The sequence below is a fragment of the Maylandia zebra genome, linkage group LG16 (genome assembly GCF_041146795.1).
Source record: "Maylandia zebra isolate NMK-2024a linkage group LG16, Mzebra_GT3a, whole genome shotgun sequence".
In the NCBI taxonomy this organism is placed as follows: domain Eukaryota; kingdom Metazoa; phylum Chordata; class Actinopteri; order Cichliformes; family Cichlidae; genus Maylandia; species Maylandia zebra.
The window spans coordinates 27435418-27449959 of record NC_135182.1 but is presented as its reverse complement, the minus strand read 5'-3'; the positions used below and the strand labels follow the sequence as shown (position 1 = coordinate 27449959).

The following is a 14542-nucleotide window of genomic DNA, read 5'->3' as shown; positions in this document are numbered from 1 at the left end:
TAGAAGTAGTGATAATCTAACTTTTAAGTAATTTATTCAATAATGAACTCTAATAGCTCATCATTATCTATTATTAGTAGTCTTTTTTCATTCTTTAAAGGAGTAACAGTTAATCATGTAATAGATCATTCCTGTTACCCTGGTCATTCATTTTACAGTAAGTACTGATATTTTTACATCATTATTGTACATTTATCTAATATGATAAATGTACAAACCTTAAACATTCAATAATTATAGGTAAGGGAATTTAGAACACTTACATACAAAGTACAAACAAAATTTTGCTGACTATTCTCAGAAGAAGAGAATGTACATAAGGTATTGTAAAAACTCTTCTTTTTGAGTGGTTGATTAGCGCAAATTAGTTTCTGTTACTCACACTGAACAAGTCCAGATCAGTTTCTTTGGACACAATAACACAATTGCCCAAATCAGTGTCTATTCTCTCCGACGATGCTTAATCCAACAGCAATGTCAATACTTCACTCTTTTTCTCTGTGGCTTTTTAAAGTAGCACTAAAAGGCAGTGCACAAAAATCTATCGACACTCATTAGGAATCTGTGGATTGTTTTTGACTGTTTATTTTCCCTTGGCATTGCGAGTGCTGGGGCCAGTGAGAGTGCCAGATTTAGGATCGTTGGCAGTCTTCTCTTTCCATTGTTGCAACGCTAGGCAAGCAGTCTTCTAAACCTAACCTACTCACTGACCTGATCTTGCGGCTTTGGACTCCCTCCCCACAGGCAGGCAGGTCGTCCACAGTGTTGATGGTACAAATGGACCATGGCTCGGCCCTCCACTCGTATTGGCTGCATTCACTGTAGCATGGCAGAGCCTCATACACCTGTATGTACATACACACACATACACAGGAGGAAAAGGACACGTATAATAAACAATAGAAGGAAAGCAACTAAGCATATGACCTGAAAAACTAGACATGCATACAAATTAACTCATACACACAGTGACCCCACCTGCCCTCCACACACAAGCATGCTACAAAAGGAAGAGTTGGTTGTTACATTTATAGCAAAAATGTAGGAACACTTTTAGTTTTCACACCTAATGAGGTGTCTCTGTAGCAGAAACAGTATCTCACCTGGGTTTTCCTTTGGTAAAGATAGAAAAACACACCGCTTTGAGCTTTCAGGCTTAATTTCTTACATGTGGTAGCATTTACCTTCATGTTTTGTTTATTTTTACCATCAAGCACTTGTGTATTCTTGAGATGTTTTGAAGTCTGCGCCTGAGTTTTATGCCAGTCGATGTTCTTTATATTTTAGAGCATAAATGAGGCTTAAACATAATTAAAAGTTGACAAAATAATACAAATTGTGAGGACAGTCAGAGTAGCTAGAGAAAATGAAGGCTGTACTACAGAGAGGTGCTGAAAGACGTTTTATATACAGCTATAGATGAAAAGTCTTTTTTCCACACTAAAATAAACCTGCGCGTGAAATGGAGAGAACAGCATGGGGTGCGTAAAACGACAATGAGCATGGCAACGGGCCCTTCAGCTGATGATGTAATTGGCTCGCTTTTGAGGCTATTCACTTTTCTCCACTCAGCCACTGAATCTGGCATGTCTGTTGAACCAAGGGAGCAGCCAGCACAATGCTCCTGTAAACACATGTTTACTCTCAATCTATGTAACTGTCTGCCACAGTTAAAGGTGCACTCTTGAGGACAATTTGTGGAGAAAGCTATGACAAGCTGTAATGGGTGTCACCGTGGTGTGTGCGCTCACGAGTGTGTGTGTGCTGAGATAGAGACAGGGAATGATTCTCGAGTATTCCCTCCCCTGTGGGCCACACAGATGCCTATTACACACGTCATCATCTCCCATCTGTCCCTGCAGATGCCCCTAGCTTGGTAAACTGGCAACTGTTCTTCTCACACATGCTCCGCTACTACTGCAGAAACACAGCACCAGCTGAAGGGCTAATTTTTATCACCCAAAGAGTGATTTTTAAGCCATTTTCCTCAATTGCTACACTATTTATTCATCACTGATCCCAAACTTTTCAACCCGGGCTGGAGCGTCTCAGTTCAGGTTCACACAGGGAGTAAATTGCAGTTTAAAGCAGGTGCAGCGCAACAAAGAATAGGAACAGCCTCGCCTTTTTAGAGCGTATCGCTCATTCATATACATTCATACAGCACTCTGTTCTGTAATTCCCCCCCCCCCCCCCACATGATTTCACACCAATGGCTAATTTAGAGTCAGTCAATAACTTTACATGTATGTCTTTGGACTGTGGGAAGATGCTATAGTACCAATAGGAAACCCACAGAGGAACAGAAAGAACATGTAAACTCCACACACACAGGCCCCAGACGACCGTGGGATTCAAACCAATCACTCCTGATATGTGGTTCCAATGCAAACCACTCCACCTTTCGAGTACAACTTTTGTCACACACACTTCATTACAGACGAAAGACAAACAGGCGGCTCTTTTATTCCTTTTAAAAGACTCCTAAAATCATTTTTTTTAAAGATTAACAATACAATAATATCATCTGACTCAATTTCTTTTTAGAACACTTTAAAAAACTGTTCACGATATAATGAAGCCCTGACATCTTGGCAGTGTGAATTTCTCCAGTTAAAAAGCAGATGATGTATCCTCTAAATGCACTTCGGATAAATTACTTCTGTTCGTGTTGCACTCGCACCAATCAAACTATTGTTCTTTCTCTCGGCCGAAGGGCTAGAAAGGTCAGAAGTATATGTGACTTGGACAGATCCGGCATGCATTCTGTCTTCATTAGCTAAAGCAGAGTATACGTACAGAATGAATAGCACTGACCTGAGCCTGCGTGGATGTCCATATTAGCAGTGCATGACAAGCCAGAAGTTGGGGCAGGGGAGAGAAGAACAATGATATGATCATTAGTATAGATTTTGCCTGCAGTGACAGAAATGTATAGTTCTGCGTAAATTTGAAAAACTGCATTCTCCTCGGTGTTTCATTAATGAGGGTAAAGGATGATTAGGTACTTTATCATCTACAGTGAATCTAGGTGTCCCGGATAGTTTGCCAAACTGAATGACTAAAAATGCTGAGAGAGTTTTTAAAATGCTGCAGTTGGTTGTAACAGCTGTGCTCTGGCCAGACCTGCAGCTGAAGGCAACTCCAAGGAATTAATTTGTCTGGAGATGGTGAGCGGGAAGTCCGCGTGAATAAGCATATGCTCAGAGAGGCTGTGTGCTCTGTATCTAAACAAGGTTACTGAATATAAAGTGTTATCTCACTGACAAGTTTCTGTTTGGGTAATTCTGAATGAGTTTAATTAAAACATTCGAATAAAATACACAGCTTCAGATTTAAACATATAGTATATTCATTCAAAATGAATATTAACTAGACTTGTAATGCTTTTTTAAGCCAAATGATTCTTGAGATGGCAAATGTACCACTGCACAGTCATGGTACAAAGATTATATATTGTACCTTCTTTCAGTTATATGGCTTTAAATATTAAAAACAAATAACAGAAGTTGGTTGATCAGACAAGGTCTTAAAATTTGGTAAAAGCAACCTTAAATGAAGAGCAACATATGTCATATTACGCAGTGTCATTACTTATTAAACAAAAACTAAAATGCAATGTCTGAAAAACGATGTACACCCTTACTGCTTCCATTGGAAGAAGGTAAGAAGTAGTCAGATGTTGTTAATCAAATGCACTTGATTACTTGACAATCAGCCCATGCAAACACGTCTATATAAGCGGACATTTAGCACTTTGCTGGTCTGAAGCATTCAGGTGTGTGTTAACACCGTGCCGAGGAGGAAAGACATCAGCAATAATCTTAAAGAAGCATTTGCTGCTGCCCATCAATTTGAGAACTGTTGTAAGGACATTTAAACAATTTCTCCATCCTCCCACAGTGGCAAAGACAACTCACAAGTAGAAAACATTCAAGACAGCTGCCAGACTTCCTAGGAGTGGATGTCCCACCAAGTCCACTTCAAGTCAGGCTATGTGCCATAAAAGCAGAAATTGTGGCAATTTGCTGCCCTGGGGCATTCAGATGTGCCATAACACAATGCCACAATCTTTCCAGGAATCTCAAATTCACAGAAAGGTCAGACTGTGAAATGTTGAGAGGAACCGCAAAAAACCAAAGCGCTACACCTCAGACTGTAGAGGCCTCAGTCAGCATTAAATGTCCATGACAGTACAATTATAAAAAGACTGAAAAAGTAGGGCTTGTTTGTGAGTGTTGTCATGAGAAATCCTCTTTTCTCTAAAAAGAACAAGGCTTAGCTTTGCAAAGTTGCATCAGAACAAACCACAAGACTTCTGGAATAATGTCTTTAGCCATTATGCACACAGCATCGCAACATAAAACACCCCATACTAGCCGTCAAGCACAGTGGTGAAGGTGTGACATTTGGTCATGTTTTGCAGCCACAGAACCTGAGCACGTTGCGTTCATTGACCCAACCATGATCTCCTCTTATACCAAAGTATTCTATTCTACAGTCAAATGAGAGCTTATCTGTATGACAGCTAAGTCTTGGCTGGGTTATGTAACAGGACAATGATCCCAAGCATACCACCAAATCCACAACAGAATGACTGAAAAACAAATTAATCAAGGTCTTGCAGTAGCTCAGTCAAAGTCCAGACCTCAACTTCATAGAAATGCTGTTGTGGAACCTTGAGCTATGCAAAAATGAAAGCCCACAAGCCTCAATGAACTGAAAGAAAGGTATAAAGAAGAATGGGCCAAAATGTGAGAAATTGACAAAATCACAGAAAATGACTACATGCTATTGCTGCTAAAGGTTCTTCTAAAAGCTACTGCATCATAGGGTGCACTTAGATTGTTTTTCTTTTGGTAAATAAGTAAAGAAAAGATGGAAACTGTTGTGTGTTATTTTATACCTGAGGTGTTTTAGAAGCTCTTAAGGCTCAGAAGGGCTCTTTTTCCCCCCGATTATCATATCACCATACGTAAAACCTTGGAATTAAAAAAGGTTTAATTTCTTTTGACTGTATATTCTTGTGCTGATAAATCCCCATTAATGCCAATGCAGCAAGTTTTTCCTTGTCATTTTGAATCATTCTTTCATTTATGCCTTTTTCCCACTTGAATTGCATCAGAATAAGTAAAAATATTTAGCAGTGAATATAAAGTCCCATATTTACAGAGGAAAAAACAATCTACTTGCAAGACATGGAAATAAAACTCCATGGCTTCGCTAGATGCTAATTTGTACATGGCTCCTGCCCAAAAAACAAATACACACATACCTACTGTACTCTAGAAGTTTACCCAGTGATGCGCAAGTGCACATAAAAAGACAACACACCTATACACAATCAGATAGATAAAAGACCAACACAAAAGGACTTGAAGCACCAGCAGGCCCTTCTGCAGGGATGGCATTTTATTGTAAACAGAGAGAAAATGGAACACGAAGCCTTGATGCTGAGCAATCTATTCTATAAATCTCTTTCATAGTGTCACTGTGTGCCTCCAACTTCAAATAGACTCTGCAATTATTGTCAGTAGGCCCATGGATGAGCTAAAAAACAATGGCACCACTGAGAAACACAGTAGGATCTATTCTGGGGTGATGATGACCTCTAAAATACACTCATGAGATGATAACTTAAAATGTGCCAAAATACAGTATAATAGAGCCTTGCTTTTGAAGACGTCAATTTGGGATTTTTCAGAAGAGAAATACAACACTGCTGAATGAAAATACAAACAAACTGATTTAAGATGACAGAAGATGAAGCTGGGATAGGAAAAGAACAGAACCAGAGGTGGCAAAAGTACAGACTTCTTGTACTTAAGTAGATACCTGGTTAAAAAATATTGCAGTAATAGTTGCAGTGCTGAAGCAAGTTTTTTACTCAAGTTAAAGGAGAAAAGTACAGGCTGTTAAATGTACTCAAAGAAAGTAAAAAGTTACTCTTTGAAGTATGATTCTACTAACTATTTTTGTGCAAAGGCAACAGAACCTTGTGCTATTTAAATAAATAACTAGTTTCTGTTGTCTACATTAACTCAACACCTAAACAGTAAAATGAGTCAGGAGATACCGGGGGATTCAGCAAGTGAGCTTCAGTAGGTTTTCTTATGTGATCTGCAGGCCTGCTGCTCTTCGTGGATTTACACAACTGAATTCAACAAGATGTCAGTACTTTCACAAGCTATGGTGGCTGATGTTGATCCCCTAACATTGACACTATGCTGTTTATACTGGTTTTACACCAGACAGACTTATAACACTTTAATAAATTAATAGATAGATTAATAAACTGAATTCCAAATTTATACTGAGTCACAGGAATTCTGTGAATGTACTCTTTCAACACGCTATACTGTATAGCCATGTATAGTAGCCACAATAGAAGAGCATTGTTTAAGCATTGTTTAAACCACTGTAGTTGTTTTATGTTGCGAGCATCACAAAAGCACATGGCCGACAGAGACCTGACCGTAGCTGCACTTAATTTTAACAGTTGGTCATTGACCATTGAGTTGGTTCTTATTATCCTCACCCTCTCTCTCTCTCTCTCTCTCTCTCTCTCTCTCTCTCTCTCTCTCTCTCTCAATTAGTTTTCTTACTATCAAACACTTTCATGAACCAAAGCCTTTACAAGATTTACAGTCTGTCTAACATCCCCTTTGGACCCACTGCTGTGTTGGCTCTACTGCAGGGCAACGCCGTGACTTTCTGTAATTACACAAATTGATTGGCAATCATGCTTTGAAATAATCTCCTTTTCTCATTTATTTTGTAATCTATTACAAGAACCTAGCTCACCAAGACAGGAATACATTAGCAGAGACATTTTGCAAGTACTTAACCTTGCACCATAATAATAGATGTGGTCAAATATCTTTTTCCACATACAAGAGCCTCAGCATCCGCCCTTGTCTTTTGCAATTTATATCACTAGTGTATGTGAAGAAATTCTGTTTCAAATAAAAGAGTCCAACTGTAAACACTTCTGAAGCCATACATTGAGCTAAAAAGGACAAGTTCACACTGACTGTGGTGTTTAACCTTATCTATAACTTCTGCATATTTACAAAACTAGGAATATGTCTAAAAATTCACGTAATATGAGAATATGTGTATGTATATGGGAAATTTGACAAATAATTTGCAGACAGTAACCAAAACAGATGTGCATAAGCACCAGTCTCAGAGATCCCATGTGGGAGCAATGGCCATTCTTTCAGGATTTGTGGTCTGGCCAGCTGATGTCAGAACAAAGACCCATCCCTGTTTTGTCTGGCGGTCGTGGCATACAAATTTTTAAAAAGAGGTTGGTCAGTGGTTTTGAGGTTTCATTCCATTAACTAACAAAGGAACTACAAAAAGAAAACAATTCATTATTTATTATTATCTTTTCTCTATAACTTGCTTTGGACATGACAGCAGTTCTACCATGAGCTTCTTGTTCACTGCTGCATTTCCATTGCTTATAAAACTTGCTACATAATTCCCATGCTCCGTTGTTGTGTACGCAGCTGAAATGCCATGGATGATTCCAGGATGTGTGAGGGTAGTGGCTGGCTTCTGAAAAACATGACCTTTCTGCAGTATTTCCCATAAATATTGTAATTTCCTTCTATGTGAACTTTTCTTCTTCCACTTTCACCCATTAGTCACAAAAATACTACATCAAATAACAGTGCAAGAAAATAATTTATCTCACTACTGGGCATATTCCTCACAGTTTTGAAATGTTTATTAGTGCAAAATGGCTTTAGGAAGCTCAAAGAAACACACTGGAGGTGTGACAATGTGACAGCAACACCCTGTGAAGCTAAAGTAAAAGAAACACCTGGAAGTGCAGTGCTTAGCACCGTCACTTCACAGCCTTTGCCTGGTTGTCGCTGGATACTAACAGTTGTTAGGTTATTTAATTGGTACAGCTAACCTTTTTTATAACCCCATTTCTGAAAAGGTGTGTAAATATTGTGTAAAATTAAAAAAACAAAAACATAATGCAATGGTCTACATATCTTATAGATTCAATAGAACATTTTAACATACCAATAGTTCAAACAAAATGTACCACTTGGGGAAAAAAAGATGCAGTATGATGTCTGGCATTGTCTCGCAAGGTCTTCTAAAAAAAGATGTGTACAGCATTGATGGTGCTTGTCCGGATGTTCTGGGTATGAGCTCCTCAGGCACTTGTGCACCCCAAACTGGCTTTTGAACCCAGCATTGATAACAAGCTGGTTGGGCCCACTTACCAATAACTTCCTGAGAACTCAGGAAAAAAGTATCTTTCAGATTAACTTTTTTTGTGATTTCTTTTTGGAGCCAAACAAGGTCACCCAAACACATGAAATATCATTGGAAAGGCCACAGTCGTGATGTGTTAAATAGGGGACTATTTAGCACATCAGGACTTAGTGGGGAAACTCAAATAATTCAAAAGATATAGACCAAAAAGAAATGTCCATTACAGCAGACATAAATGAATAGGCTCGGTCTCAGGAGGGTAGTCCGAAGGACATAGTGTCCATCCATGTTTTACAAAAAGAATTTCAAATTTTAATTTGTGTGACAACAACATTTAACTTTTCCTCAGTCCATTTTTAAGGCGCTTAGGCCATGGACGACAGCAACATTTCTCTATCATGCTCACATAATGCTCCTTTGTATGATAGCACTTTCACCTGCATTTGTGGCACAGTGAACCTTTATTGACCTGTTGCAAATGAACCTAACTATTTACTACTAACTACTTCCTCTTTAGTTCCACTTACTTTCCCAGCCTTTTATTGGCCGTCCCAACTTTTTTGAGATGTGTTGCTGCAATCAAATTAAAAATGATTTTTTTTCTTCAGATTTTTCATGAATTGTATCAGTTAAAGAATTGATATAGGGGTTTATGAGATTTGCAAGTCATTGTATTTTTATTTTAATTTACATTTCACACAGTGTCCCAACTTTCAATTTGCTTTTGATCATCTGGTTGGCTAGAGACTTTCGAAGGGCTTTAAAATGTAGCCTGTTTGAGAATAATGGCAGCACTTCAAACTTTCTTAACAAATACGCAGGGTCTGGCTTACAGGGGGAGAATATCATTTACCCAAGCAATGCCCTTAGTTAATTACACCTCAATGGTCATCAGAAGCTCCATCAGAATATGACTACAAAAGTCTGTCTTTCTAATGAAGCCAATGATGAGTTCACCATCTGGCTGCAGCCAGGTAAGCACAAGATATCTAACATTAATCCTGCAGTTTGGGATCCATCCATTCCCTTGAGTTGCTATGGGCTGTGTTTGATTTTCAACAGAAGGATGAACGAGACTTGACTGAGGAAAATTAACTGTATACACTAATGATTCCAACAGAACGGGGTGTACCCATACACTGCATATAAAAATGAATGTAGGTTTTAGAGGTTTTAGAGTCACACTGTGAAACTTTGGTTCTCTTTAACCTTTTAAAAACATTCTTGATTTGCCTATGATCTCAACGACTAGTTTGAAATTTTATTCAATACAGGGCATTCATTTTGTCAGCTGTAATCAAAAGGACAATACAGCAGGGTATGCTTTAGGCCAGAATAATTTGCGACTGATGGGTCACTACAATGTCATCATGCAGTGTGCCTCGGTTCATCATACATAGAATTAAAAAAAAAGACAATAGCTTTCTGTAAATGCTCAACTCAAGCATGTTCTATTTTCATTTCATAGTCTATATTAAATCTTTGGTGCAAGAGAATCGCTGTGTGTGAATGATATAATATAATAATATTCTAAATAAACTTCATGCAGTGATAAGATGAAAATGAGTTAACACCACCATACTGGCAAGGATAGATGCACATAGTATATGCCACAATAATATAAACACTCTCAACAAATTATTTACAGAAGTATGGAAATTACCAACATGACACACTCATAACTATAACATAACACCTGTCACGGCGATGAAGAGAGTCCCTAAGAACATTTACGACAAAGCAGAACAGCTAGTAACATCAAAGCAGCAGCTATCAATTTATTCACAGAGCCCGAAAAGTAAAATGCCTGAAAGTACAAACAATCAAGTGCTTTTACGGTAAGCATAGCCGATGCTGTACTTGCCAAATCTCAAATTTGCACTTGAATAAGGTAAGCAAAGCAGCTTATATTACTGAATAATGTCGCAATAATTGTGTACTTTGGGCTTTATTTTTGCTGCACTGTGAACAGTCATTATTGAAGATTTTCGAAACAACAAGACAGGGGTGCCTCTGTTACGGTAGGTCATACAATCTGGCATACAAAGAGCTCTCAAAAGCACTTATAGGTCGACACAGTACGTAGAAAATATTGCATATAATGGCTGATACAGTGTCTGTCACCACTGCACCCCTATTTACTCTGGGGAAGTACAACGGCCCACTTGTGTGTCTTCAGTACAAGCCAAGGTTCCTGCAAGATTTATCATATCAATATTGATTCATGGTACTTTTCACACACAGTACAAAGTGGTGACATATTACTGCCAAAAGCAGGTATAACCTTTGTTTTCAAAGTTCCGTGCCCCGGATGAGCATATGCACACAGTCTGCACAAAAATAATTAAATATTTGCTTATGGCTTCAATTTGCCTTCTGCTCAGTACATTGTACCACTACATCTTACATGCTGTGTAAACTGTTTTGCTCATTATATTTGTTGTGCAACCTTATTTGATGTGCAAATGAAGACAGACTTGTTTTATAAAATAAAACAAAAATATGTTAGACTATAAGATATATAACATTTCCTATTCGTCATATTAAAAACATTTTTCGTTATGCGGTTATCCTGAAGCAAAGGACATGATGACTCACAGCTGCTGGCTGTCACAGTAACATGAAAGGCTTTCTAGCTTGAGAATTTTTCAGGAAAAAAAATGACATTCTGAGATGACTGAATCTGACCTGACAAACCCAGCTAAAATGGCTAAAGGCATTACGGGCAAGTTTTGGCTGCTTGTGGAAGATGTATATCCAACACTGCTCGCAGAGTTGTGCATTCCCAACGTCATATGAACATGATGTGGCTCTCTCATCTCTGGGATATATGAAAGCAACTGTCTGTCAGTGTAGTAACCCCCGTGGGTTCTGCTCCCTTCACGCATCAGTATGCAACAACTGCCTCACGTTAAAAAGCTTGCATTTTTCTATTGGTTACTCCATAACTGTAAGATAAATAACAGTAATATATTATTATTAATTTTAAAACATAATTTATCAAAAAAAATAAACGATGGATGGGTAGATGGAATTCATATTAATTGTATTCAACTAGATGTGTATATATCTATAGCTAAAGACCACGTGTTGGTTTTATTCCTTGGGCAGAATCCTACAATTAGGTCCATAAAATTTGTGCTAAGAAATATATTTTTTTTTATATTTTGCCTCAGCACACCACTGCAGTTAAGTTGAAGGAATTACAGCCATTTTTATACATAGGCCCTCATTTTCAAAGGCTCAAAAGTATCTTGACAATGAACTGAAATGACCAGGTTTAGGTGTGGGCAAATCGATAATCTGGTGCATTCTTAAAACAGGGAATGCACTGGCTAGCTTAACAACATCAAAAGGACTCCAGAAACATGGAATGCTAAAATGTATTGTTTCCAAGTCTTGTTTATAACTAAGAACACTCCAGAGGAAGTAGGTATATTATTATAAAAGTCTGCAATGTGGATGCGATGGCAAAATGCAGACCACTGGTTACACTAAAGAATAGGAAGCCAGGCTTTTTCAGAAATTTTCTGCAACCCCAGAAAACATTGAAAAGTCCTGGAAAACAAAAACAATCTTTGAAAACTCTTTGGACAGATCAAAACAAGATAAACTTGTACCAGAATGATAGGAATGAGAATGTTTTCAGAAGAGAAGGAACACCTTATGAGCTGAAATATATTCCATCATCTGGCAAACATAGTGGAGACAGTATAAGCATGTGTGTCTGCTAGTGGAACTGGACCAGTAGTATTCTTGATAATGTGACTGCATAAAGAAGTAGCAGGATGAATTCTTATGTGTACGAGGCTGTTCATTCAGATTCAGTGAATTGAAGGTTCTTTACAATGAAAATGGGTAACGACTCAAAAAACAAAACACAGCCAAACAACCCAACAGTTTCTAAAAGCAACTGTCAACATATTTAGCTAGCTTCAGCAGACAATGTGTGTTGGTAAGAATGTTAGATTCGATGTGTAGGTTGAACAGTATTTTATTTAATCTGGCTAGTAGGAGAACAGCACACAATGCAGGCTCTAAGGTAGGTAAAACTCCCAGAACTCCAATTTCCCAGCAAACATATGCAGACTCAATTATTTTTTAAACTTGTTTATAACTTCAGTTTTGGCATAGAGACAGTAATAACGGTCACATGTTCATGAAGTGTGATTAGCTAATCCTCACAACTTTAACGGGACCGTGGTTTAGGTCGAATTGTATAATGCATGAACAACAGACACATCTTTTAATCATTTACTAAGTGAACAGAGTTAATTATCCTTTCAAAATAAGATTTTAAATCTGTAGAGAAAATCTGATAAACTAAAATACTTGAAGCCAATTACACCAAATGTATTAAAGATTTATCAACAAGAGCTAAGCCATGAGGGCAGACTAGATAAATATCAAAAACAAGTGCTGACAAGACTAGTAGAAATTTAATCCTGCAACAGCCAACAGCATCAAACATTTACATGTGTTACTGAAAAAACAGTGAGCTTGGGTATCATAAACAGCAGCACCATTAGAGCTTAGCTTGGCAGCAATACCAGCAGACACCATGACATTTCTCATCAGTAAATGTGTGGTTGAGATAAAAAACAAATTGTCAGTAAATTAAGGCCTATTTAAAACCGTGTGTCACCATTTTCATTTTCTTTTCTCTAAAGCAAGACACTGTTACCCAGTAGGATCAGCAGCCCCGTAGCTTACCGACAAATACATAAACACCCATGTGAACGGAGCCAAGAGATCAAGCAATGGCCAAGAAAGCACAACATACCTTATTTTGACTCTGTCAAAACAAAACAGAGTCTGGGAAATAACTGTTGACTGTTGTATTGTATATAGGATATGGTGGGTAAAATCTTAATCATTTACATCTACATATCATTTACATATACTTATAATTAAAATTCTGTCTTACCTTTTAAAAAAGTGGCATAGATTTTTAAAATAATTAAGGAATTTCTTTTGAGACTTTAAAACAACTGTGATGTTTGATGCATGCAACAAGCCCTATTCCCCTATCCTTCACACTGACATTCATACAGCACCTGCTGCATACATACAAGGCTTTCTCTCTAATAGACACAGTCACCCACATGGATTGATGCATCGGTGCAGTCTGGTGACAGAATAAGCCCAAGATTGAACCGCTGACAACTATTGAACTGTTTCCAATTCACTACAAAAACAACACTGTTTGTAAAAACTTATAAATTAAATATAATTATTCATTCTTATAGACGGGATAGATGAAGCATCATCATTTGAGAAATGGAAGGCAATTTTATTAATTTTACATCTTGCTTGTTGTTCACCAAAAAATTCTTAAAACAGCATCCACAGACAAACCGCTTAGCACACATAGTGCATGCAGTGTAGACCCCAAGGCCTTAACAGAATGAAGACATGTGTTATATGGAAAGTGAATATAGTACGTGATGTCTCAGCATTTGGTGGTAAACAGTTGGAGTTTTGATGAAATTCAGATATCTCTAGTAATTATAGATCCAATTTGTGTTTGCCTTGGAGCTCAGCTTTGACATCTGTGAGCTCTCAGTGGCTATCTCTCAGGGCATCTTGTGTTTAGCAGTATAAGATAAGATAACCTTTATTAGTCCCACACAGTGTTGGTCAAGTTACTTGAAAAAAGTAATCAGTAACTAATTACTGATTACTCCCCCAAAAAAGTAATCCCGTTACTTTACTGATTACTTATTTTCAAAAGTAATTAATTACTTAGTTACTTAGTTACTTAGTTACTTTTTAAAAACACGATTTACAACCTGAATAGGTAATAAAGTGATAGATCTTTCAGCCCAATTCTACTTTTTCTACATAATCCATCATACAAAATGTAATCAAATGGAAAAGTCTCTTTTTTTAACTTGTTTTATCAGTTTTAATCTTTTAACTTTATGCATCAAGCAAAACATTTAATTATATGCAACATTCTCTGACTTGAATAAATTAGTTTAACATTTAAACCTATTTTCTACACATTCCAGCACATAAAATAAAATATTTTTTGTGTTTTCACTCACTCTTTCAAACAGATGCAAGTAAAACACAGCAGAAAATAAATAAAGTCAAAGACTCAGCGGTCCTTTTGCTCTATTTTCACCTGTAAAGCAGGAGCAGGGTAGGCGGAGGGTTACCCTGGTGCAGGTGTGCTGCGGTCAGTTGAAGAATCCGCGCGAGTGTCTCTGTGAGTTTCCCATCACGTAGTAGCTACTCGGTGCTTGCTCGGAAGTTTAGGGGTTTTTTTCGCTGTAAAAAGAAGTTTTCTTCC

At 37.7% G+C, this 14542-nt stretch overlaps 1 protein-coding gene across 1 annotated transcript in view; it reads right to left on the bottom strand.

Annotated features, from left to right (window-relative positions):
• The window catches only part of thsd7ba (thrombospondin, type I, domain containing 7Ba), a 201625-nt gene that overhangs the window by 24269 nt on the left and 162814 nt on the right, over nt 1-14542 (bottom strand). Inside the window, exon 17 of the mRNA XM_076875192.1 lies at nt 712-845. Coding sequence (XP_076731307.1) covers nt 712-845 — 134 coding nt within the window. The remainder of the gene's footprint in view (nt 1-711; nt 846-14542) is intronic.